Here is a 26,265-nt window from a genome sequence, read left to right on the forward strand (position 1 = left end):
CCAGATGTTTTGGGACTACAATTCCCACCATCCCTGACCACCGGTCCTGTTAGCTAGAGATCATGGTAGTTGTAGGCAAAAACATCTGGAGGGCCAAGTTTGCCTATGCCTGTCTCACTGCAAGAAGTGAGGTTAAAGGGAACCAGGCAGAGGGCCTTCTCAGTAGTGGCACCTGCCCTATGGAACACCCTCCCGTCAGATGTCAAGGAAATAAACAACTATCTGACTTTTAGAAGACATCTGAAGGCAGCCCTGTTTAGGGAAGTTTTTAATGTTTGATGTTTTATCATGTTATTAATATTATGTTGGGAGTCACCCAGAGTGGCTGGGGAAACCCAGCCAGATGGGTGGGGTATAAATATTATCATTATCATTATTATAATTATCATTATTTTGAGTGCAATCGGTCAGAATACTTTTTGTTAATGCCCAGGTCCCACAAGCAACAAGAAGTACCTTTATTTGAGCCTGAAGGATGCGTGTGGTCTTTGTTGCCTCAGAGGCATGCCGGTTAGCATGGCTGAGCTGGATTTCCATCTCATTGAGGTCTCCTTCCATCTTCTTCTTCAGTCGGATGGCCTCATTTCTACTCTTGGCTTCCGAATCCAAAGTGGACTGTAGTGTGTCTATGGCACGTTGCTGGTTTCTCCTGATTTTGAAATCATGTTATGTAAGCAAATGTGGGCACAGGCTTCTCTTTTCCTAATTTTTTGACTTCAAGCAATCCCCTGTGCTGCTAGTGAAGTCTACCTTTTCACATATAGGTTTTTAGCATAAAGAGTAAATAGGAAAATCCAGCATTCCTCTCCATTCTCATCTCCAGATCTTCTTACTTCTCTCTGTAAAATCATTTCCCTGAAATACTCTCAACTGTGAAAGATTCCAGGTTTTTTTTTTGTTTATTGCCTCTTGTTTATTAATGTATCTTTTGTCAACATATTGTGCAGACAGTAATTATCAATCAGCCTTAACAACATTCTTGCAAATTAAGACAGCATGTACAGATGGCAAAACAGATACATAAGCAGAAGAAAATTGCCCTCTTCTACATAATGTGTTACTGCCAGGACAAGTTTGAGAAATTCTGGTGATTGGTAAGAGACACACTGATCATTTGTGTCTAGTTCTTAAAAAGAAACAAAAAACCTGTGTTGGAGCCAGACTACATTAGGTTCTATTGAATTCCATGGGGGAAGATATTCATGATTCAAGTCCCATTAATTTAAACAGCATCAGAGTTCAGTTAACCTACTCTGGATGCTGAGAAATACTAAAACTAGAAATCTTGGGGTTTTTTTAGTTCCAACCCTGTTCTTTTTAAAAATCACGCTTCATATATAACTTGGCTCTGTTAATTGCCTTGTGTGCATACTATACCTGAAATTATCAATTTCTTCATCTTTTTCTGCCAGTTTTCTTTCAAAGTCTGCTTTAATTTGGGAGAGTTCCAGTTGAAAACGCAATGTCTTGCTTTCTTCATGTTCCAGAGCCCCCTAAAATATATGTAATGCATATTAACAACACGGAGATAATAACTTTGAAATATGCAGCCTAATCCTATGCTTCATTGTGCAATGGAACATACATAGGATCCAATTCTAGTGTCTAAGGAATGAAGCTTTCTGCAGCTGCATGGGTCTCTAGGAGTGAGAATCAAGGGATATCAACAGCTATGTTTATCACACCCTAACAGTACAATCCTATGTATGTCTACTCAGAAGTAAGTCCCATTGTGCACAAAGGGACTTAGGCCTGCAATCCTATGTATGGTTACTTGGCAGGATCTCCCAATGAACTTGGTGAGACTTAACCCAAGTAGTCATCTATAGGATTGCACCGCATCTCTCAGGCAGGGTGTCAGGGACTGGTAGGATGCTCATGAGTGTGCACCGGGGAAGTCTGACTCAGGAGAGGGGTACAGTGATGGCAAGAGTCAGAAGCAGAAGTTTCAGAGCTAGAGGAAGAGGAAGAACAGGTGGGTCAGCAAGTGAAGGGCTGGGTCCTTCCTCACCCTCTCCTGAACCACTGTCTCACAGAATCAGGAGCGGGTGGAAGTGAGAAGAGCAGTACCAGCTTCCACACAGGCATAAGTCTCTGGCTGTGTGAGCACAGCCTGTTGGGGGAAGATACATAAGCTGGTGAAGGGGACATGGCTCCCTGTTGCTGCAACTGCTCCATGGTGCTCAGACCTGGCAATAGCTGCCTAGATGCTAAACCAGCCTGTGTGGTACCTGGAGCCTACTGTAAGTGTGAGCTTTGACAATACAGAGGTAACTATCTGCCGTGTGCATTCCTTTGGCTAGGGAGCACCCTTGACTCAGGGCCAGCCCTAGCATTAGCTGTATGGTTCAGGCAGCAGATGAACCTGCCATTGCCGCTGTCACCACTGCAGTTGCCACCTAGTCACCAATCCACCATGATGCACTTCTGCTTTTGCTTCTATAGCAAGCATTAAATAGCATTTGCCACTGCAGGGGAGCCCAGGCCTACATCCCTCCTTCCTAAGATTGAGGCAATGTGGGTGAGGTGGCCTAGGGTAGGAAACACTCTTAAATTTTAAAGCAGCAATGGGAAGTCTATGGCCCCCCAGATGCTATTGGACTACATCTTGGGCCATTGATTGTGCTGACTGGGGCTTGCTGAAGTCCAACAACACCTGGAGTGCCACAGGTTTCCGTAAACTGTAAAGGTAAAGGGACCATTAGGTTCAGTCGTGGCCAACTCTGGGGTTGTGGCACTCATTTCGCTTTATTGGCAGACCAGAGCAGCACACGGAAACGCCGTTCACCTTCCCTCCAGAGCGGTACCTATTTATCTACTTGCACTTTGACGTGCTTTCGAACTGCTAGGTTGGCAGGAGCAGGGACCGAGCAACGGGAGCTCACCCCGTTGTGGGGATTCAAACTGCGACCTTCTGATCGGCAAGCCCTAGGCTCTGTGGTTTAACTCACAGCGTCACCCAGTATTCAGCCATAATTTCCGCCACTGCGGCAAAGCAGGGGCAGCACAAGCACTCTCTGGGGCCACTCAGCAAACAATGCTTTGCTCTGATGAAGGAGCTCTTTCTTAGAGTTTGACACTGAGGCGTGTGGTGATCCTGGTTATCTTAGAAGTGTTTCTTATGCTGCGGTCAGCAAGTGTTTGACGAGGTGAGCCTGCATGTTAATGTGGGACAGGAGGAGGCAGCTGCAGTGGAGGCAAAGGACGAAGACAGTGGCAACAGCCCACCTCAGGCGATGCAATGCCTTGCCCTGACGCTGTTCTCAGGTTAATGAGCATTGGGTAGCAACCAAAGTGATGTCAGAGCAGCTTCATAAGTAGCACCAGCACAGCTTTGCTAGAGTATTTTCCTTTAGCAAATGGTGCTCTGGGAGCTTGCCTCATGTAAGACACTGCTTGTGTTGTTCTAGCATCTACGTCAGTGGACTCAAGATGTAAGTTACAGTCTTTCAGTTTATTCCTGCACAAATATCCTCTTTAGCTGACAAGACTTCTTATTGATCCCCTAAAATATCAATAAGAAGAAAGTCTGGTTTTGCTATCAGAAGAATTGATGTAATTTGCTCCGGTTTCAACTTCTATGATATGGGATGTTGTGGCAGGCTCTTAAGAAGTGAGACTGGAAGGAGTAACCTTTCCCCACAGCTACTGTTGTTAAAGTTGGAGGGGGGGATTATATCAAATGCATCCACACATTTCACCTGCAATCCTTCACATACATACCTGGGATCATTGCAATCAGTGAGTATTGCAATCTTATACCTGAGTAGACAGGTATAAGATTGCACTGTCGTGTCTGTTTTGGCCATCGAGTTCATCTCTTTTCCCTCCTCTTGCATAATCTTTTTGCAGAGTTTATATTAAACATGCATAAGAGTTCTCCCCTCCATCAGCTGAGAAGCAAAGAGGCATGGAAGGTGATAAAAAAAGAAAAACTTAAGTGGTAAGGCTGGGGGTTTGGGGACTGACATTGAGATAAGTCAAGGAAGAACTTGGCATTTCTGCAGTCTAGGGACTGCAAAAGACATGGAGATTTGGCTGGACTGTGTGTATTTGTGAATGTAAGAGTGTTGTGGAGCTAAATCTATACGGTAAATAAGGTAAATGGGTTACAGGGGCTCTAAGGGCTCTTTAATTCTCTCTCAACATCCATAAAAATGGAAATTTGTTTTTCTTTGTGTACAGTTTATGCCACCATACTATGCACTAGATAATCATTGCCCACAATATGAAGATCAGTCAGGGTCTGTGGAGTTCTTGACTATCCGGTCATCAGCAGATGCCATCCGGAAAATCTGTGTCATTCAGTTATTAGCAAAAGCAGTGCTAATGAAGCAACAAGTTTACCTGATTTAAACAATCTGTCAGACAGAATCAAATAAGGTCTTTATATAGTTATTGGATGGGACACAGGTGGTGCTGTGGGTTAAACAACAGAGCCTAGGACTTGCCGATCAGAAGGTTGGCAGTTCAAATCCCTGCGATGGGGTGAGCTCCCATTGTTCAGTCCCTGCTCCTGCCAACCTAGCAGTTCGAAAGCACGTCAAAGTGCAAGTAGATAAATAGGTACCACTCTGGCGGGAAGGTAAACGGCGTTTCCGTGTGCTGCTCTGGTTGGCCAGAAGCGGCTTAGTCATGCTGGCCACATGACCCGGAAGCTGTACGCCGGCTCCCTCGGCCAATAAAGCGAGATGAGCGTCGCAACCCCAGAGTCGGCCACAACTGGACCTAATGATCAGGGGTCCCTTTACCTTTACCTATAGTTATTGGATATAGTTTGGCATCTACTACCTTTAGAAATAAAAGACAGAGGCAATATCTGGCTGAATGCTGTCCAATATTGCTTTCGGATTGTGACAAAAGTCAGAGAATTTTGAAACGTACTATGAAGGATAGAGCGGGTTTTTTTACTCCAGGATAATAGCCAACACACACACACACACAAATACATCATGCACTATTTGCATAAGTAATATTTCACTCATGCGCCTCCTAATAAAAACCCATTTGTGCAAGAGGGGAAAGGAGGGGTTTCTACTAAATTAGCATCAAAAGGCAGCCACTTAATATTGGCTGCCTCATATCCTAAGCAAATAATTCGTTCTTGGTGGGTCTCAAATCATGGAAGCAGTAAGGTACATAATTCCTATATTGAAACTGTTGGTGATCTACAGCTGACTCAAGCTTTCTAATATTTGGATAGTGCTCAGAAGCAATGGCTGTGAACTTCCCCCATCTTGAGTTAGCAAGGGGAAAGATGTATGGCTTAGCCGGGTTCCGATTTCTGTACAATAACTACCACAGCAGAGTAATGGGGCTTTTGGAGAGGGAGAGCAGGGTGCTGGTAGAGTTTAGAGGATACGTGGCTTGACTGTATCAGGCCTTTGGAGCTGTTCTCTTTAGTGTGGATGGCCAGGAATACCAGACAACTGGAAAACAAACCCCCACCTTTGTAAATAATATTGAATGTTCCCAAATGGCTTGCAGCTTTCTTTGGTGTTTCCAAGCACCAGTCCCTGGCCCAGAACCACCAACACTACTAATGTGCAGCCCCTGCCAAAGACACTTGAATCCCAATACTGCCACAACAGAAAAGCAGAAATTATGCATCAGCAAAGGCCAGGGGTGGGATGATACCATATGCAATCCAAACAGCTAAAGGGCTGGGAGAATGCCCTGAAAGCATTTCTGCAGTTAATGGAGACCTATAGGATTGGTCTGTTAGTACGACACACTGCTTAAGAATTTTGTTTACAGATCTGTGGCCGTGCTGCTTTTAGCACTAATATGCCATGGCATGTTCTAGGGTGATCTGTCAAGGTAAAGCTCTTGAAAACACTACAAGCTGATGCATTATGACCAATCAGCTAGAGTATATTCGCAACATATATTATATATAAAAATATAATATATCTACCATCTATCATGCTTAGCTATTCAAAGCAGTGGAATGAAACATGCTGTTCCTCTGCTCTGATAGCAACACCTTTTTATTTGGAGGGGAAATCCCTGCAAAGTACAAAACAGCCTGCAAGTTGAAAAAAAGAAAGAAAAGATTTTGATAAAAATTACATAGCTTAAGCTAAATCTTATTTTCAAGTATTCCAAACATTTCTAACAGATGAAGAAATGGAACTTTAAAAAAACCCAATGATGTGTGATTTTTTAAGGTTAATTCATGAAAATGCCCTTGGTGATGTTAAATTATTCCACAATATAAACAAATCATGTTCCAATGCACTGAACAAACCTCCAGATATCACAGCAAATGCAGGTGCCAGGTGGGGAAGCCAAAATGTTTCAGGCGCTCATGAGAATAACTGATGGCTTTTAAGAATATATTCACTCTAGCTTCATAAAAATAAAAGTGATTTGGGGGGTATATTAGCTTTCCAGTCCTCACATTATCCTGATGGCATTGGCTGTATCGCAGTAGATATGAGCAACCATTTTTCCTCCCTCCAAAAACACTCCTGGGAATGAGGCTGATGGATGACTGTAGTTAGCTTGAAACAGTGGCCAGGCATAAAAGAAAATTAAAAGAAAGGAGAAGAGAAATCCTAGGCTCTTATTTCAAGCTAAGCCCCTACTCTCCCCAAAAGGTGCTAGAATTTTGCCTGCATCAAGAGTACTGTACTCAAATATTCAATCTCATCCTACTTGTGTAGGGAACCAATGATCTCGTGAAAGTCTTGTGGGTACATTCAGCATATCTTTTTTAAATTCCATGACTGAGATTCTCATCTCTTTTTAACTAACAGCAGGAGAAGTTAAGTTAATTCAGATTGGGAGCATGGTATCAGGGGGAGAAAGATTTAACAGTTCCACCAGCCCCATTCTGTTTTCCCAGTGAAATTGGCCCCTCATGCCACTTATTTGAGGCTAACCAGCAGCATTCAACAGTGTTTTGTTTTGTTTTGAGGGGGGGATTTCCAGCAAGCAAATGGCAGAGAGGGGAGATCAACATCCCTACATCTGCTCTAAAAAGAGAAAGAGAATCCCAGTTATGAGATTCATATAATTTGATCCTCAAGATCACTTGATTCTCTAGACTGTGTCTGGAAACCAGGAATGGTCAGCACCATCGAGCTACAAAACCTTCACACTTGGGGAGAACGTGCTGTACAGTCTCACATTACATCCAGATAGGTCTATTTGCATATTGCATTAAAATCCAAATGAAAGATGAGATATGAAGTGTAGAATCCCTCTTTCTCACATATGTGTTTGTTTATTATTGTTTTAAAAATTGTTTTTATTGTTTCCAATGTATTGTGCATGTGTGTTTATCTATCTATCTATCTATCTATCTATCTATCTATCTATCATCTATCTATCTATCATCTATCTATACTATCTATATCTTAATTGCATTGTGCAGGCACAGATAAAGAAAACAACACTTGAACATGTTTTGGCAAGGTCACCAGGGACCAGAACCTTGCTTTGGGGTACTGCTGCCTACAAGCCATTACGGTACTTGTCAATCCCTGTGCAGGGGAATAGTCTTTGTTGATGCAGCACTCTGTACAGACTTGTAGTTCTGGCGCACCACCATATGCTAACCAAGGATAGGGTGCCTGTGGTGCTCAAAATGTTATGGGACTACAACTCCCATCATCCATGGCCATTGACCATGTTGACTGGGGACAAAGGAACTCGGGATTGGGCAATATCTGGAGGGCTGTGATTTTCCCATCGCTGCCCCAGAACATGCCCAACACTCCCCTATGGCTGTTTATTACAGGGTAAAAGTTTCCTCAGGGAAACTTGTCTGCCATTCCTGATACACCCAAGGATTTCTAGAGTCCATAGCTCAAATGTCTAATCTGACTGAGTTTTTTCCCCAAAACATTTTTTAAACCCACACTAAATTCAAACGGAAACTTCAGATAATGAAAGTTGAAATCTTTTGAAAAGTGTACTGCAACAGCACTTGTACATAGCCTACCCTAGGATCCCTATGTAAAGAGAAGGGGAGGAAGAAATCTAAGTAACAATAATATTCCATATAATAACTACTACATCATTTTATCACACTTTGTTTTTCCCGCCTATGCACATGAAGCAAATCTTGCTTATCCTTTGTTTCCTCTGTTTTTCTTTTGGGTGGAATACTGACAGCGACTCTAGAAACCTCATTCCTTGTTCCAAACCTTTGTCTTACCTCAGCTTCTTCCAGGGCTAGCTGGACTTCCGATTTTTCTTGTTCAATCTGCTTCTTCATCTTCTCCACCTCATGAAGGTTCTTGTTTCCTTCACTGATCTGGTCAGTTAGATCTGAAATCTCCTCTAAATTTATTATTTTTTTTTTTTAAAGAAAGAAAGACCAAAGTGTCAGAAAGTCCTGAATGCACCAAGTTATCTCTTCACAATGGCAATTTAGTTTTTCCTATCTTGCTAAAAACTGAGAAATTTATGTTTATCTATTTATTTAAAAATTGGTGGGTGGGTGTCATATAGAACCATGAAATTTATTAAACAGGCTTATGGAGAAATGAAAGCTATTGACTGCATCTGAAGCTCACATAGGTTAAAACACATTCATTGCCCTGCTTTTTTTTGTGAGGGAATATTTATATATCTTTTTAATGGATAATGTATTCTGTATGTACTTACTCTGAGGATTATTTTTGCTTTGTGATGTGTGTATTGGTAGAGTGTGTGCATGCTCTAGGCCTAGTTGGCCAAAGAAATATGAAATATTTCTTATATTTATGATTTTTTTAATGATAAAAATTGATAATGATAACAATACAACCAGTCCTCTAGAACTGGGTTTTGATCTCCTTCCTCTATGGTTCCCAGTTCCTGAAAACAAGGTGAAAACTCTTATTTGACACAGCTGAAATCAGGGAAAGCTACATGACTACATTTTCATCCTGACAGAACCGCTTGGAGCAAATATTGATTGGTTGGCTCCAGCTCTGGCAGTTCTGTTCACAGTTGCAGACAAAACAGGATGCATGCCAATCGGCTGGAGCAGGGTAATTGCGGTGCCAATCTTTAAAAGGGGGCTTAGAAATGATCCAGCCAATTCCTGCCAGTAAGTCTTCTTAGTACATTATAAGCTAAACACATACAATAAATGAATTGACTAGATAGAAGCACAAGGTATATTATTTAATGAAGGAGCTGGCTTTAGACAAGGCCAGTGTATCTTATATCATTGCTCTCTACTACCCCATTCAGTTGAGAAGTATATTCAAACAAGGGCCAATTGACCTGAAATCTGCTCTTGCCACAGTGGCCTGTGAAATTTAGTGGGATAAATGGACAGTTACCAGTACTCCACTCCAGGTGGGATAAATGGCCACCTTACCACTTCATCCAGCACTTATCAGGGACTCAGACAGGGGTGCACATTGGGACCAATTATTTTAAAAATGTGTTTATTAAGTTCCAGTCTCTCATCTTGCAGTTGTCAATTCTTATCCTCCTGATTTTGTTATATTCTGGCAATAATGTCTTGCTCTCAAAAACTCTGCTTAGTCCGGAAAGGCTGTTGCTAATCTTGTTAAGCTCATTATATTAATGAATGGCTTGTAATTATCATTAAGATAGATTCTATCTGGCAGAGGGCGAAAGATCCTCCAAGCTCAGTTCAAACGGCTTCCTTAAAGTTGGGGAATATTTTGAACAATCACATGCTATTTTATTATAAAATGGTCAATATGCAATCGTTATTAAAGAACATATTCTGTGGAAGGACAAAATATTGAATATATTGTGTCAAAGTGTTTCAGTTTAGTATATAAAACAGCATTAACATGGGTCATAGAAGAGGCAATGAGAAAACATTCAGGTTTACTTATGCACATCCATGTCCCATCCACATGTAAAGCATGGCTTGATATCTTATTGGATATTGAAATGGGCTCATGGGTGAGAACAGTTGTGCCTCCCATCCTACACTGCCTCACATTCTAATGTTCCATCACTTCAGGACCTTTTCTCCCCAGCCCACCTAACTTCTGCTATTGGGAGATAAGAGAGGCACATGCACATTTTCAGCTCTTTTCACCTGTACACCCCTCTTTGTATTAAAACAAGACCGCTTACCCATGACTGTCTATGTGAATGGGGCAGGCAAATGAACAGCATGGCCACATCTAGTTTGGCCCCTAGCTATAAGCAATCTTCAGAGGTGGTAGGGGTCTTTAAGTTCTGATACGATTAGTTCATGCCCCTAGATTATTTTAGACTTTGCAGGAGAGTTGTCCAAGTCCCATTTTATAGGGACAATATGATACTAGGCCCATACATTATTGGTAGCCTTGCTGTAGGAGAAGAAATAGGCAACCGCAGTGTTATTCCTATTCATTCCTCACTCCCATTCATCATCACTATCATATCATCCTGCTTGTGGACTTCCCACAACTGGTTGGTCACTTTGAGAACAGGATGCTGGAATAAATGGGCCATTGACCTCATTTTATGTTCTTACGATTACATCTATGTTGCCAGTCTTTGAAATAGCAGGAGGATCTGATACCAGCTGGTCTCGCTGGAGAAAAGCTAAGCTCTTAGACTAATGACAAAAGGCATCTGGCCCCAATATATCTCTCAGTCCTCAGAGCAAAAATATTTTATGATGTAAAGACTGTTTCCTTGCCTTGTTTGTCTCGTGCAATGGTGAAGCTAAACCGCTAGGACTCATGAGCTCTCTTTCTTTCACCATCTGGCTTCCACCCTCCACTCTCCGATTCAACTCGCTTGACTGTCCCACATCTCAAGTGCAGGACTTACCTTGGAGATTCTTGTTTTCCCTCTTCAAGGTCTCCAGATTGTCCATGCTCTCTTCGTATGCATTCTTCAGCTTAAATAATTCTGTGCTGAGGCTTCGGGCTTCCTTCTGGGCACCTTCAAGCTCTGCTTGGGACTCCTCATACTTTTGTTTCCACTCATTAAGGATCCTGTCAAAATTGCGCTGCTTCTTGTCCAAGGACCCCGCTGCTGCGTTGGACTTTTCCAGATCAATCATCATGTCCTCCAGCTCATTCTGCAACCTGTGCTTTGTCTTCTCCAGAGAAGAGCATTTGGCATTGGCCGCCTCAATGGCTTCCTCAGCTTCTTGGAGACGAGCTGCCAACTTTTTCCTAACAGAACAGGTACATGGTAAAACAACCCACAGTGAAAAGGCTCTTAATATTACCAAATCAAAACAGCATGAATTTCCCTTTGTGGCATTGTTATTTGCTACATTTAAGCAGTCAGAGTGGCTTACAATTTAAAATAGCAGCTTACAGCTTAAGATGCATGATATAAAAGGGGAAAGGAAGGGGGTGTAAAGGATGAAAATAAGCAAATTTGTTTCCATATTTCTTGTTTCCTTTCTTTATTATTGAGCATTCTTATATACCGCTTTGTGTAAAACAGGATAACCACCTCCAAGTAGTGTACATTAAAACCAAGAGTACCAATAGGGACCACACACATGCACACACAAGATGAAGAATACAGTTAAAACCCACCAATAAAATAAAATCATGTTACATTATGAAGCTACATTGTGAAACTGCCAGAGACAGTTCTGGGTCAAGAGGAATCAGATGGCCATTGGCCCTAGCCAAGCCAACAGAGGGGGTCTTACTGTCTCATCTGTGCCTCTCAGGCAGCCAAGAGGAATGAAAACTGGTAAGACATTTCAAGGAAGGGAGGAGCCAAAGGGCAAGCTGATGGAGAGGGTTTTGCTGTCTCATCTCTGCCTCCAATGCAGTCAAGCAGAAGAAGAATTGATGAGACATTTCTGGGAAGAGAAGAGCCAACTAGCTACCCTTCAAACCGGACCTCACACTTCAGCGGGAGTGTGTGCCACAGATCAGAAAGGTGTCATGAGGATGTCACCTTGGTTAATGAGCAGAGTTAAAGAAACTATTAGAGGCGAGAAGGCTTCCTTCAAAAAAATAAATGGAAGCCTTGTCCAAATGAAGAAAACAAAAAGGATCACAAATTTTGGTGAAACAAAGTGCAAGTGGACAGCTGGGGATGCTAAAATATTGGGCACATTGCTAAAAACATTGAATTTGACAACATAAAGGTAAAGGTAAAGGTACCCCTGCCCGTACGGGCCAGTCTTGACAGACTCTGGGGTTGTGCGCCCATCTCACTTAAGAGGCCAGGGGCCAGCGCTGTCCGGAGACACTTCCGGGTCACATGGCCAGCGTGACATCGCTGCTCTGGCGAGCCAGAGCCGCACACGGAAACGCCGTTTACCTTCCCGCTGGTAAGCGGTCCCTATTTATCTACTTGCACCCGGAGGTGCTTTCGAACTGCTAGGTTGGCAGGCGCTGGGACCGAGCAGCGGGAGCGCACCCCGCCGCAGGGATTCGAACCGCCGACGTTTTGATCGGCAAGTCCTAGGCGCTGAGGCTTTAACCCACAGCACCACCTGCGTCCCTCACTTGACAACATAAAGTTCTTTAAATAAATTTGAAGTGGAAACAAAATAAAAAAATTCCTTCCAGTAGCACCTTAAAGACCAACTAAGTTAGTTCTTGGTATGAGCTTTCGTGTGCATGCACACTTCTTCAGATACACTGGTGTATCTGAAGAAGTGTGCATGCACACGAAAGCTCATACCAAGAACTAACTTAGTTGGTCTTTAAGGTGCTACTGGAAGGAATTTTTTTATTTTGTTTTGACTATGGCAGACCAACACGGCTACCTATCTGTAATTTGAAGTGGAAGACTGTCTAATGGGGCAGGTGAACCCTTGGATGACAAGGGAATCAAAGGTATGCTAAAGGAGGATTAGGAGAGAAAATGAAATAATTCTTCGCATCTGTCTTTACAATGGAAGATATAGGGTGATCCCAATGCCTAAACTACCTTTTGCTGGAAAGGAGTCTGAGGAACTGAGGTGGATAGTGGTGATAAGGGATGAAGCTCTTGGTCCAACAGACAAATTAGAAACTGACATATTACCAGCTCCAGATGGCATCCCCCCAAAAGTTTCCAAAGAACTCAAAGGTGAACTTGATGATTTTCTAACAAAAACATGAAACTTGTCCCTCAGATCAACCTCCATACCTGAAGACTGGAAAGTAGTCAATGGGGGGATCCTGGAAATTACAGGCCTGATAGCTTAATGTGTGCCCTGGGAAAACTGGTGGAAAGTATTGTGAAAGATAAAATAACCAAAAACAGCTAGCATGGCTTGTGGAGTGTCAACAAGTGCATAGGTAGAGGCAATCCAGTTGATATAGTGCACTTGGACTTTAAAAAAACTTTCAACAAGGTAACTCACCAAAGATTCCTGAGTCAAAAAATAAGAGGAGAGATCCTCTTGTAGATCAGGGATTGGTTAAGCAGCAGGAGAGTAGGAATAAATGGGCAGATGGAGAGATGTAGAAACTAGAGTCCCCCAAGAATCAATATTGGGACCTGTGCTTTTCAACTTGTTCATAATCAGTCTAGAATTAGGAGCAAGTGGTAAAGTGGCCAGGTTTGCTGATGACATGAAATTGCTTAGGGTCGTTAGAACAAGAAGAGACCATGAAGAGCTCCACAAAGACCTCCCCAAAATGAGTGAATGGGTGGTAAAATGGTAAATGAAACTTCATGGACATCTGAAATATAGCAGTGACAGGGCAAGGGATAAATGTCTAGAGAAAGAGTTCTTTAAATGGGGCACCACACGCAGCCACCAGCCTTACCACCCAAGTCAGGGATGCCTTAGATCAGCCTTTCTCAACCTGTGGGTCCCCAGATGTTGTTGGACTACAACTCCCATCACCCCTAGCTAGCAAGGCCAGAGCTCAGGGATGATGGGAGTTGTAGTCCAACAACATCTGGGGACCCACAGGTTGAGAACCGCTGCCTTAGATGAGTTTCTCAAGTAATGAGCAGGCTCACATTGGTTTTCTTGATCATCCTGGATTACTGACATGATTGCAACAGGAAGCCATAAGAAATAAGACGTTGATATGTTTGGATTGTAATTTATAATCACATCTGACATGGATGCTTTAGCCGAGGTTTCTGCATTGCGGCGGGGGGGGGGGGGGGGTTGGTTGGACTAAATGACCCTTGGGTCCCTTCCAGCTCTAACATTCTATGATCTCACTGCACTGAACTGCATGCAGTCTGTGATCTAGAATGTAACAGTTTAAAACAAGAATACATGTGGAAACGTAGGATGGCATCTCTTGTATATCTTACTTGGCATCTTCTAGCTCCTCAGTCCTTTGAATAGCATCGGTTTCATATTTAGTTCTCCACTGTGCCACTTCCGCATTCCCCTTGGAGAGTGCCCTCTGAAGCTCTGCCTTGGCTTCTTGCTCCTCCTCAAATTGCTCCCGCAGGAGGTCACAGTCATGGCGGGCAGCTTGCAAAGCATGGGCGAGGGCATTCTTTGACTGTAGGAGAGGGTGGGCTGTAGTTAGCACATCCAGCTGTGGACAAAGCAGCTACTACAAGCACTGAAACTCGTTCTGATGGTGGGTTTGCCACCTGGAAATTTCCCCTTTTCCAAACTCCGTTCTGCTATTTCCTCCATCACACTGTCTCAATCCTTAATAGCAAGCACAGCATTTCCCAGTCATGCTGGGACTATTGTATCCCCAGCATTCTGCATTTCACTGATATCTGCAGACTGAGGCACATCTTCAGCTTATGCACTTAAGTGCCTGTCAGGGGCTCAGGAGCAGAAGCACAGGGAAGAGGGGAGATGGAGAGCGAAGGGGAAGAATCTGAGGGCAGCGTAGGAGAAGATGACAGTGGACCGAGAGATTCCATGAGCCTCTCCAGCGAATTGGAAGATTCACAGAAGGGGGCGCCGGTGGCCAGGGCAAGGGGGGTCCCAAGGGGGACACTCCAGAAGCAAGGGGCCAGCGGGGACTCCCAGAGCAGCAGTTGGAGATCAGGACCAGCTTCCCCACCTGAGCATAGTGGGGGAGAAGAGTCCCAGGTATCGGGGGTAGCGTCTCCCCCAGCAGGGAGAGAAGAGGAGTCAGGGCTGACCACGCCTCCATCGGAGAGTCAGGCAACAGAGGGGAGGTCAGGTCCAGCTAGCATCCCAGAAGAGGGAAGCAGTGACAGAAGCAGTGTAACGGTCAGGAGGAAGGTCACTGGGTTGGCGCAAGAGCCAAGTTCAAAAGTACAGGCGCGCAGGGCAGCAGAGAACGAGGATTGGGAACCGGGTCCTAAAGCCCGCCGGAGGCAGGGGTAGGAGTCAGGGGACTCAGCGTCAGAAGAATCCAGAAAGGGGAATGCCCAGCGGACAGGAGGACCCAGAGGAGAAGAGAGCAGAGGAAGAGGTGGAGCAGGGCGAGAATCTTAAACTGGTGTCAGGGGGGAGGAGATTCAGACGGAACTTTGGCGGTCTAGGGTTTAAGACGCAGAGCTGCGCGCTACGGCTTTGGAATGGAAACTGAACTTCAATAAAGACTTTTGTATATAACGACGACCTGGCATTGGTCCTCTGTGAGCTGGGACCTTGGGCAGCTCTGACAGTGCCATTCCACTGCACTTACTTGAGCGCATGCGGTTCTATACCTGCTTAAGGGCAATACCTTAAAACCGAGTCGTCGTTTCAAGCTGAGTCAGAATCATGTTGGGAGCCTCAGTCAAAGCCTTACCTTGCTCTCTTCTTCCAGCTGCCTTTTAAGCTCTTCTATTTGTTGAGTGAAAGATAACTTCCCTCGGGAAAGTTGGTTTATAAGCGATTCTTTCTCTTCCAGCTGTCTTGTAAATTCACCTGCCGGAGGGGTAGCACAAAAAAAAGATGATGAGCATCAGCTTTCCATGACAAGGGAGGAGGAGGGCAAGGAGAAGATATTCCCAGGAGTTCTGAATAATTGAAAGTAACCTGTGACCCTTTTGCCCTTCAGGCATACGGGGGTGGTTTGATGAGGTAGATTGGGGATTTTGTGGCATTGGACATAATTAGCTACGTCCACATTTTGCCTATGCCAGCATGACAGGAGACATCCTAAGAAGTCCTCTGGACACAGCCAAAGGAACTGGGGAAACTGTAGTATTTGATGATGGACTTGAAACATGCATGGGAGAGTCCCACTGATCACAATATTAAAGTGCTCATATGCTATGCTGCACACTCTACTGTAACATGCTCTATGCAGGGCTGCCATTGAAAACCATTCAGAAACTTCATTTGGTGCAGAATGTCGCTGCTAAAATCTTGGCTTCTGGGGTCATGTGATTCCCCCTTATTCTGTCAACTCCCAGTCAATCTTCTAGGGCCGTTTACTGTGCAGTCACTGTACCCCCTGTGCTGAGTCTTTAATCTGTGTTCACATGACTTTATCCAAAATGCATCCTGTACTTTGTTATAAAATACTACTGTTTGATGTGTTGTTTTCAAACCAGCTTCATGCCGACCGGAGTCTTTAAGCCATTCCTAATTCATTTCTAGCCAAGGGGTGAACACCTTTGCATAGGGTACAAACATCCGGGCCCCTCAATGTCTCCCAGTGTTTACACAAACAGAAATGAATCAGAAGCTAATGATGCATTCAGGTGGGGGGCAGGGGGGAGCTGGAAATGCACCAGAAAAAACAATAATGTGAACACATGATTCAAGGTGCTGGTTATTAGCTATAACAACCTAAGCAGCTGGGATCTAGCTTGTCCTGTGTGAATCTGGCTGTCCTTTGATTAGCTAGCGCACCCATCTTCCCTGCCTTTGCCTTCTAAGGCAAGGGTAGAAACAACATGCAAGAGGGCATTTTCTATGGTGACACCCCATGTGCAGAAGTAACTTCCTCTTGATTTGTGATGCACCCCACTCCAGCAACTGAAAACATTTCTTTTTTTCAAACCAAGTTTTGTCTCCTCTGTTGTTTCTTGTTAGTGCTGTTCTTTGCATTTTTGCTTCTTGCCATGTTGTTAGATTTCTCAATTTGTGTTTTAATGATTGGGTCACTGTTGTTTTCATGTTTGCTTTTTATTTGTAAGCCACTTTGAGTGAGTCATGTCTGAACATGCCCAGGAATCTAATAAAATGATATCATCCCGTCAGGAAAAAGAAGTTGCCAATTGGGAAAAGATCACAGAAAGCTGTTATTGCAAGCTGAACCGGAATGAGTCCTTGGTGGGCAATGAATGGAGTGTTGTGGAAAGACAAGTGCATTTTGCATCAGGAAAACTTCTACTGAGCATCCAGCATAAATCAACAGCAGCAGTAAAGGTTGGGAGTCAATGTGATAAATGTTGTATAGCCATGAAGCTGGTCCTCCCTCCCTTCCCATGTTTCATCATGTGGACAGGTATATAAGGAGAGGACAGAAAACTAGATGGAAAGGAAGAAGCAATTGACCAGCAGATGAAAGGGATCTGTTCTTATGTAGGGGAAAGGGAGAAGAAAGAGACATGAGTTCCTCATGAAAATATTGCACATGTGCAATTATGTGGGGATGGGCAGATCAGTGTATTTCTGATATACTTATTTCTGATAAGTTTTAAAAAGAACAAAAAGGATGAAATTTAAAAATGTGTGTTCATCATATTTCTGGCAAATCTTTATGTATATTGTGTGTGTGTGGAGTAGAAAATGACTGGCAGAATCCGAGACCAAGGTGAAGAGTTGGTGGAAGAAGATTGGAAAGATTTCAAAGTTTATTTACAGAAACATTGTAAAATTAAGGAATGTTAGAAGGTTGTTGGAATGAAGTAATGTGGTTTTAGCAGAAATGATATAAAGGATTAGGTTAAAATTGATTTATTAATTGGTGAAAGATGAGAATTACAGTATATTAAGATATATTAAGATAAATTATTAGGATAAAAACAAAGCTGGAAAGGATTTGCTGAAACACCTAACTGAACTAGAATACAAAAAAGGGAGGTGTGAGGAGGTCAAGGAAATAAGTAAAGGAAAGAAAGCTATGTAAAGGTCTGATCTGGTTTTTTTTAATTGTTTGTTTGTATTTTTTATGTCTTTGTTATTTTTCTTTTTTATTGTTCCTTTTTGTAATTTTCAAAATTTGAATAAATATTATATTTTTTTTAAAAAAGAAAAATTCTCACAAAATTTGGAGAAATACAGTATCCAAATGATAATTGCTCTTCATTCCACACAGTGGTTCAGTGAGTGCAAATCAGATTGTTCTGCAACCACATAAAGATGCGGACTGAATTAAATCTTCAAGCATCCCGCCTGACTCATATAAGGTGTTGCCATGCTCACACTTCCTATGGCTATAACAGTGTTTGCCCAACCTACCATTTTCAGTTTGCAGCTTCCCTTTTTGGGCAGTGAGGTCATTCACCACACGAGTCATCTCATCCACTTTAGTTTTTGCCTCATTGAGATGGTCTTCCAGAGTACGACAGAGTTTTTCTGCATTTGCCTAATGTGGTTAGAACAAAGGTAATCAAACACCCAATCCCAATCAAAGTGCATTGCTCATCTCATTTGTCCCATAAAAAGACCAATATCCGACAATTAAGAAAGATCATGACAATCTTTTTCTATGTAACAGAAAGATAAAACTTGGCATATGCCAGTAGTCTAGAAACTCAGGAGGCAAAACATAAACCATCCAACGTTAGGGCCACAATTTCTGTGCAAAGTGTAAAATTTGGTTTACAAAATTTGCAAAAATGAAAAGGGCCCACCAACAATTATAATTAGAAAAAGAGCAATAGCTGCAATGATATATTTTAAAAAGTATTTTTATATGCATATACCAAGGAAGGAATAATAAAAACAGATTCTTTTAAAATAATTAATTGTGTCCAACAGTTCAAAGCACAGTAAGACTTACACAATCTTGCACGCAAGACTACGACAACCTTTTGTCTTTATCACGTACATACTCACCAGTTTGCTTCAGCTATATAATATATTTTGACAACAAGAAGAACATTATTTTTTGTTGTTAATATCTTACTGGAGTCATACAAAAGCAAAAGCAAAAGCAAACACACTGAGCTACTATATGATTGTTGTTTGCACTGAGAGTCTTGTGGCACCTTAAAGATGGATAAATTTATTATGACATAAACTTTTGTGGACCAGAGTTCACTTCATCAGCTGCAGTGTTCCCTGTAGGCCACAAAAGCTTATGCCATATGAAATTTGTTAGTGCTTAAGGTGCCACAAAAATCTTTGTCGTTTTTGCTACAAAAGACTAGCACAGCTACTTCTCTAGTAGAAATCGTTACATGACAGTGTGTGGCAAATGGAAGGGAATCAATCATGTAATTGATAACAGCTCTGAATTATTGAACTGAATTGATGCGATAGAAAAAAGTTCACACTGAAAATTACACATCTGTGAGCCATAAACACATCCTTCTTAAGAGATTCCTTAAGAGTTGCTTGGGAGTTAAATATCCCCAGAGGAGTATTATTCAATTGTTCTGTATATCATTTATAAAACCTACGCAGGATGAAAGCTTTCCAAAGATCATAATGTGGAAAAAAACATACTCCACCTTCATACCTCCTCCTGCCAAAATCAGAAAGTATACTAGTTTAGCATTCTGTATGAGAATAGTGTGATCTGCAAAGCCATCATAAATATATCAGAATATCTATGAATTATTAGAGGATGCAAAAGCTTGCATGCTATTTGGTGATATTTTGGTTGGCCTAATAAATATATTGCCCTAATATGGATTTTGACATTTATTAATAGCGATGCATTATGGTTTGCCAAAAAGCTAGTACCAAGTACGACTGGAGGAGTTTTAGAAATGATTACAGAATGATATGTGGAGAAAAATTTGGAAAACCCAGTGTCTGATTCAACATGGTGAATATCCTAGAGTTGTAAGGCATAGTAAGATGAGCAAAAGTAAATACAGTGAAACCTCGGGTTGCAGATGTAATCCGTGACGGAGGCACGTCCGCAACCCACAGCATTCGCATCCTGAAGTGCCGCGTCTGCGCAGGCACCGGTGCGATCTGGCGCTTCTGTGCATAGCACGATTTAGCGCTTCTGCGCATGTGCGAGCAGCGAAACCCAGAAGTAACTCATTCCGGTACTTCCGGGTTTCCTGCAGTCCACAACCCGAAAACACATAACCTGAACCATCTGTAACATGAGGTATGACTGTATATAATTAATTTAAGAAGTTAAAATGGACACTTGAAGGCTAAGAAGTTAGGCAAGCATGATTCTCAGAGAAGGCAGGCACTCAAGGGAGAAACTTATTGTTATGAGTTTGTAGTGGGATCAGACTCCCCTAAAAGGGTTCAAATTGCAGCAAATCCTTAAATTCCTGGATTGAGCAAAGGTTGGAAATAACGCTGGCCAGCTTCCTCATGAGGTAACCACTTGATAATGGCTGAGTCTTTAACCCAACCAAAGGTACCAGACGGATAATCTGGAGATTCAATGCCAGACAGCCAAATGGGTGAAGCCCCTCCCCAGGCTCTGATTTTAGTTAATAAGACAAAAAGCTAGTGTTAGTTTTTTAAGGATGGCAGTTAGTAAGGATGTACTGGCAAAACTGTGAAGGGAGACAGAGAACACGGCTGATTTCTGTTTAGATCCAAGGCTGTGGAAGAAGCAAAAGACTTTCTTGAAGTGTAATGCTGGGAACCTCTTCATTGTAGGCTCCAGTACTATATATGTGTAAATATATCATAAAACACTGCAGTGTCTGCTGTGCCTCATTTCCAAAAGGAAACATAAACCCTTGGTAAGTGCCTGGACCCCTGGAATCTCATACTGCTCGGAGATTGGCGTGGGGCGTAACAATATTTTGTCATTGCATCTTCACACACACTGTACTTCCTCTCTTACTCCTTCCCGTGATTCTCGATTGCCTGCTTTACATTTGCAAATTCTTGGATTGAAAGGTTTCCCCTTCTGAGACCAAAAGGTTCTTCTGCTTGTATCTGGGAGTTACTGATCCCCCTGGCTACAGCTCCCCTCGCCCCCCAGCAACCCCCTGAAAAGCTGTTCCAGCAGATCAAGAGACCCTCCGGTGTGTGACTGACACATAATGTGATGCAGGAGGGCTCAGCCCGGAAAGAAAATCAATGACATCCCCACAAGAACAGAGAGATTTTTGGATCCAACCATTTGTCATATTTTGCTCCATTGTTTAACCACTTGGCATTTCTGTGTGGCCTTTTCTATATGCATACCTGATGTATTGCATGAACATTGTTTGCAGCTATTCAAAGAATGCAACTCCCCTAAGAAATGAGTGAATGTGACTAACTTGGCTCTATTCATTTCAGCGAGCCTACTCCCAGCAGAACTTGGCTGGACAAAGCCTCCTATTTTTGATTCACTGATCTGACTTTGTGGAACTGAATGGTTTTAGTTTTGGTTGTAGCTAATCCAGGTTGCCTTGAAAATACCCCTCTCTCCATCCGGTCTGACTTCACAGTAAACCCCAGAGGCTTTACCTTTCCCTTGATCACTTGCTCCATAGTGGAAGACAGATCGTCCACTTCCAACTTCAGCTCACTCTTCTCTTTCTCCAGCTTTTGTTTGACCCGCTGCAGGTTGTCCGCTTGTTCCCCAAGCTCCGCCATGCTGTCTGCGTGCTTCTTCCTGAGTGTGGCTGCGGTTGCCTCGTAGTGCAGCGTGGCCTCTTCAAGGTCCCGCCGCAGCTTCAGAAACTCGGCCTCCCGCTTCTTGTTCATCTCCAGCTGTGCCGCAGTGGCGCCCCCAGCCTCTTCCAGCCGCTCACTCAGCTCTTCCAGCTCTCGGGCCAGGTCTGATCTTTGCTTCTCCACTTTTGCTCGGGCGGCTCGTTCTGCTTCTAGCTCTTCCTCAAGTTCCTCTATGCGGGCCTATCAGACAGAGAAGCATGTGAGCATAACAGTATAGCCCTAGACACCACAGTGCCTCCATCTTAAGACATTGGAAGTAACCTTTGTGGTAACCCTGAAGCCTCAAATTCAGAGTGTTCTCTCACTCTGAATTTGGGTCAGAACTTTAAATCATGAATTACAACTCGGTTAGATGTTTTTAATCATCTGGGGAAATGTTCTCTGCCATCTTTCCAAGACATCAGACACCCAGACCGCAGTCCTACTTACACTTACCTCCATTGCCCACTGGGAACTACTTCCAACTAATATTGTGCAGGATTGCTCCAACAGTATGGCAAAATAGACATTTTTAAAAGCAAGATAATATTGGAAGTGGAGTATTCTGTTACAAAGAGTGTCCCCTGCCACTTTAAAATTGTGAGTAGGGGGTGGAATATAGGGTAACAGCAAGCATTTGTGGTCCCTTTCCGTAATTCACCTCTGTACTAGAACTGTCAAAACTGGTTAGTCACACATTCTGCCTCTGGGCAGCAAGCAAGTTGCAGAATTATTAATGCCACATCCCACCCCCTCCAGAGGGAAGAAAGAGCAACTTTGGCAGCTGCAAAACCAAGGAGGTCATAGAACCTCCATAGATCAGCAGCCAAAGGGACTGTTTTTATTCTTGACAGAGTTTCTTACTTCTGTGCAAACTTTGTTGCCAGTGTTAACACATCGCTGCAATTCACATTGTCTTCCTCTGAGGTGTATTCTGTTCTTTTACTGACTCGCAAGCCCCTAGGTGCTTGTAACCAAGGACAATACACTCAGAGGCGAATGTTCCCTTTCCATTAAGGATATACTGCCTAGAAGCCAATTTCCCTGCTTCCGTCGCTTTCTTCTTAAATATCTTTCCTTCAAATGTATCTCTTATTATCTTTCCCAACCACCAACTCAACAAGGCACCTTCTGTTATTAGGATTCTTGTTGCTCAAGAATGGAAATTCATTTAAGCCTGCTTGTGATCAATGGTTTCACCCTCAAAATCCAGCACAACAAGCCCTGTGAAGATGTTCAGTGAACACATGCTGTGAAGGGGAGAAAGCAGACTCGTGCCCACTCTCAGCCTATAGACTAGGGATGGGAAATCTGAGGACCTCCAGATAACATTTGGCCACAACTCCCCTCATTCCCAAGCCTGACTATGAACTGGGGCTAATAGGAGTTGGAATCTAACAATATCTGGGAGGACTTAGGCTCCACATCCTTCTCTACATGTTTACTTGAAGGTCTGAAAAGAGCCAATATGCATAAACAATGCACACACATAGCCTCCAGCTGCTCTCCAAAGAGCATCTTATAAATTTTATTTTCTGTGTTTGTGTAGATTTGGTTTTAATTTTTTAACCTTTTCTGAGCCTTTAAAATAGGTTAAGAAATCAAAAAATAGAAAAAGCCAAACCATATGCCCAAAAATCTTTCTCCTCCTCCTCATTCTTTACGTAACATAGCTCTTCACATGACACGTAACAAAGTTATAAAATTTGCTAGTTTTTTAATCCTCATGAAAATTCATCAGAATATTGTTGTGAATTTCTCTGAATTAAACCCATTCTTGTATGCAGTTTTGATTGACCTACATCTTTTGCAAGGATTCCCCTAATAGAATGAATTGTTGTGTTTTATTTTGACTAATATATTCATGTTTATGCACACTTTCACATAATAAGACACATTTTTGTAAACACTGTTTGGTTGAAGAATTGCATCACAAAATTCAGAGAAGTGTGAATTTTGAAGGCTGGCTGTGTTTCTGTTCTCATACTGTTTAGGAATATGCAAATTAGGTAGGTCCACCTTTCAATGCACAGTTAATTTAATTTCTCCACCATCTATAAGGTAAAGGTACCCCTGCCCGTACGGGCCAGTTGTGTCCGACTCTAGGGTTGTGCGCCAATCTCACTTAAGAGGCCGGGGACCAGCGCTGTCTGGAGACACTTCTGGGTCACGTGGCCAGCGTGACGAAGCTGCTCTGGTGAGCCAGCACCAGCGCAGCACACGGAAACGCTGTTTACCTTCCCGCTATAAAGCGGTACCTATTTATCACCCCGCCGCGGGGATTCGAACCACCGACCATACGATCGGCAAGTCCTAGGCACTGAGGTTTTACCCACAGCGCCACCCGCGCCCCACCATCTATAGACACTGGCTATTGGTTTTGGCAGCTAAGTGATAGCTACAGGTTTGGTGGTAGTAGGCCACTGAATACCAGATGCTGGGAAGGAGGAGGCCAAACAATGGGAGAAAGCTGTCACCTTCAATCCCTGCTTTCAAGATTTCCCAGAGCTGTCCACTCTGGAAAACAGGGTGATGAACGACTGTGCGGTATAAAGTAATGGATAGACAAAGGACAGTGAAATTAATTGGAAGTCAGTTTTAAATTTCTTTTCTATAAATTCTATAATTGTGTTCAATAACAGGAGTATATATGATGATTATTATATTAATCTTCTTATATCTTATAGTGTGGTGGTTTGTTTGATTTTTCTGTTATTTGTTTGTTCGATTGTATGTTTGTTTACTTGTATGTATGTCTGTTTTTCATAAATGTATTTATTTTAAATTAATAAATATATATTAAAAAAAGAGAGAGAGGTGGATGTCTAATCTGACCCAGAAGCTTTTCTTGTGACCTTAAAAGATTTCTAATAACCTGGAATTCAGATCAAATGGGATGACAACCTGTACAAAGCCCAAGGCTTTCTTACAATACAATGTCCAGTGTATCCAGTACTGAGAGAAAGAGAGCAGGAGTAATTACCTGAAGCTCTTTTATCTTCTTTTGGAGCTGCATCACTATGGCCTGCTCATCCTCAATCTTGGAGCTCATCTGACTGATTTCAAATTCTTTCCTATTAATGCAATAGATTTGGGTTGAATACAATGGAGTAATTGGTTGCTTTTAAGTAGAAATGCCATCTCAGAACAAACAATCACTATAGCCCTATTCATTTTTTTAAAATAATTTTTATTAAGTTTCATATTACCAAATTAAACACATCAAACCAATTAGTCCAAATTATAACAATACATATCATATAATCCAATTGTTTTCCAAATTATAAATTTTTGTGGGGGGGTACCCATGCTTCTTGATTGACAGGAGTCCAATCCTCGAATATTTGTTCTGCTTTCATATTAAGAATGATGTTTCCAGTCCCCTCTTCTCAATCCTTGTCATTACTCATTTTCCTTTTCATTCTCCTCCGAGTTGCTCCACAAGTGGGTTGAAAAAAACAGTCACTATAGCCCTATTCAGGTGTTTGCATAGAGCAACACATGCATGCATGACTAACCTCCCCCCCTTGCAGGGAGGGGTGTTCGTGTGTACAGCAGCACATGTGAAGTCTTCTCCCCAAACACACAGAATTCCAGGTTGGATGGAAGACCAGCCATCACTGTACATTCACAGTGTATGCAAGGATGCCAAGGACAGGGCTAGTAGTCAGCACACACTACGAAAGTGGGACTGGCTACTTAGTGTGGCTCCATTCCTTACCCGTCTGATGCTCCATACAGGAGCTATAAAGCCTGAATATGACTCATTCCTGCTACTTTTCAAGGTCCTTAGGAAATTGCTGCCTGCAAATTTGCAATCTAAGTAACACAGAGATTTGGTACCTGTTAGAACTCTGTTGGAGGGAAAAGCTGGTTAAGTGAACTACATTTTGATCTGCCTGCCAAAGCCCAATCTGCTATGACGTGGAGCACAAAACCATACCAGATGGAAGGAAGAAAAGCAGACTGGAGCATGGGGAGTTGAATCTGGCTGGCTGCCCTCCACTTGGAGATAGCAAATTTAGTCTACCTTTCTATTTTCTATGCTGTTACTGTTTTATGGAACTGTCTCACTAGGCAACCCTATTTCTAGTTGTGGTGTGTGTGTGTGTGTCTGTGTATAGCAGGCCTACAGAACCTTTGACCCATCAAGCTAAACACACCCACCAGTCACATATGGCAACTCACCAGGGACTAAACAAACCTCCTGTTTTTGGCTGCTTTCCTGAGACTGAAAATATAGTGGCACTGCAAGATATTATTGTTACTCACTTCTTGCATTTTACACAGAGTGCAAAGCATCATAGGGCAGTGAATGTTTTACAGTATAAAAACAGCCTGTGCCGCTAAGAAATCCAACACCACCTTACTTCTTTAACTTTTCATCCAACTGCAGCTTATCATTTTCCAAGTCCATGACACTTTCTTGAGTCAGCTTCAAGTCACCCTCCAGTTTGCGTTTGGCTCTTTCCAGATCCATCCTCACTTTCTTTTCTTGTTCAAGAGAGCCCTCGAGCTACAGAAATGAAAAGGGACAGATATGAGAGAAAATAGCCACTCAACTTTTCAAGTTCTTGGCAGACCACAGACATTTGGCAGCATCTTCAGATATTGTAAGCCATACTGAAGTTTAGAGAAACCGAGTCCTCTTTTTATTGATGTATATAGACTGCCCTCTTTCCCCTTAAGAAACATGCTGAACAGAATACTAGAAAGGGGTGTGGAACTACCTCCCCCTCCCC

The 26,265-nt window shown here is 42.7% G+C and overlaps 1 protein-coding gene across 1 annotated transcript in view; it reads right to left on the reverse strand.

The window, feature by feature from the left end:
• The window catches only part of MYH15 (myosin heavy chain 15), a 91,035-nt gene that overhangs the window by 11,860 nt on the left and 52,910 nt on the right, over nt 1–26,265 (reverse strand). Inside the window, exons 26-35 of the mRNA XM_079974293.1 lie at nt 25,894–26,039; nt 24,507–24,597; nt 21,335–21,724; nt 18,188–18,314; nt 15,582–15,700; nt 14,164–14,360; nt 10,750–11,099; nt 8,168–8,292; nt 1,378–1,493; nt 457–649 (exon numbers count right to left, since the gene is read on the reverse strand). Coding sequence (XP_079830419.1) covers nt 457–649; nt 1,378–1,493; nt 8,168–8,292; nt 10,750–11,099; nt 14,164–14,360; nt 15,582–15,700; nt 18,188–18,314; nt 21,335–21,724; nt 24,507–24,597; nt 25,894–26,039 — 1,854 coding nt within the window. The remainder of the gene's footprint in view (nt 1–456; nt 650–1,377; nt 1,494–8,167; nt 8,293–10,749; nt 11,100–14,163; nt 14,361–15,581; nt 15,701–18,187; nt 18,315–21,334; nt 21,725–24,506; nt 24,598–25,893; nt 26,040–26,265) is intronic.

The sequence above is a fragment of the Podarcis cretensis genome (genome assembly GCF_951804945.1).
Source record: "Podarcis cretensis genome assembly, chromosome: 4".
NCBI lineage: Eukaryota > Metazoa > Chordata > Lepidosauria > Squamata > Lacertidae > Podarcis > Podarcis cretensis.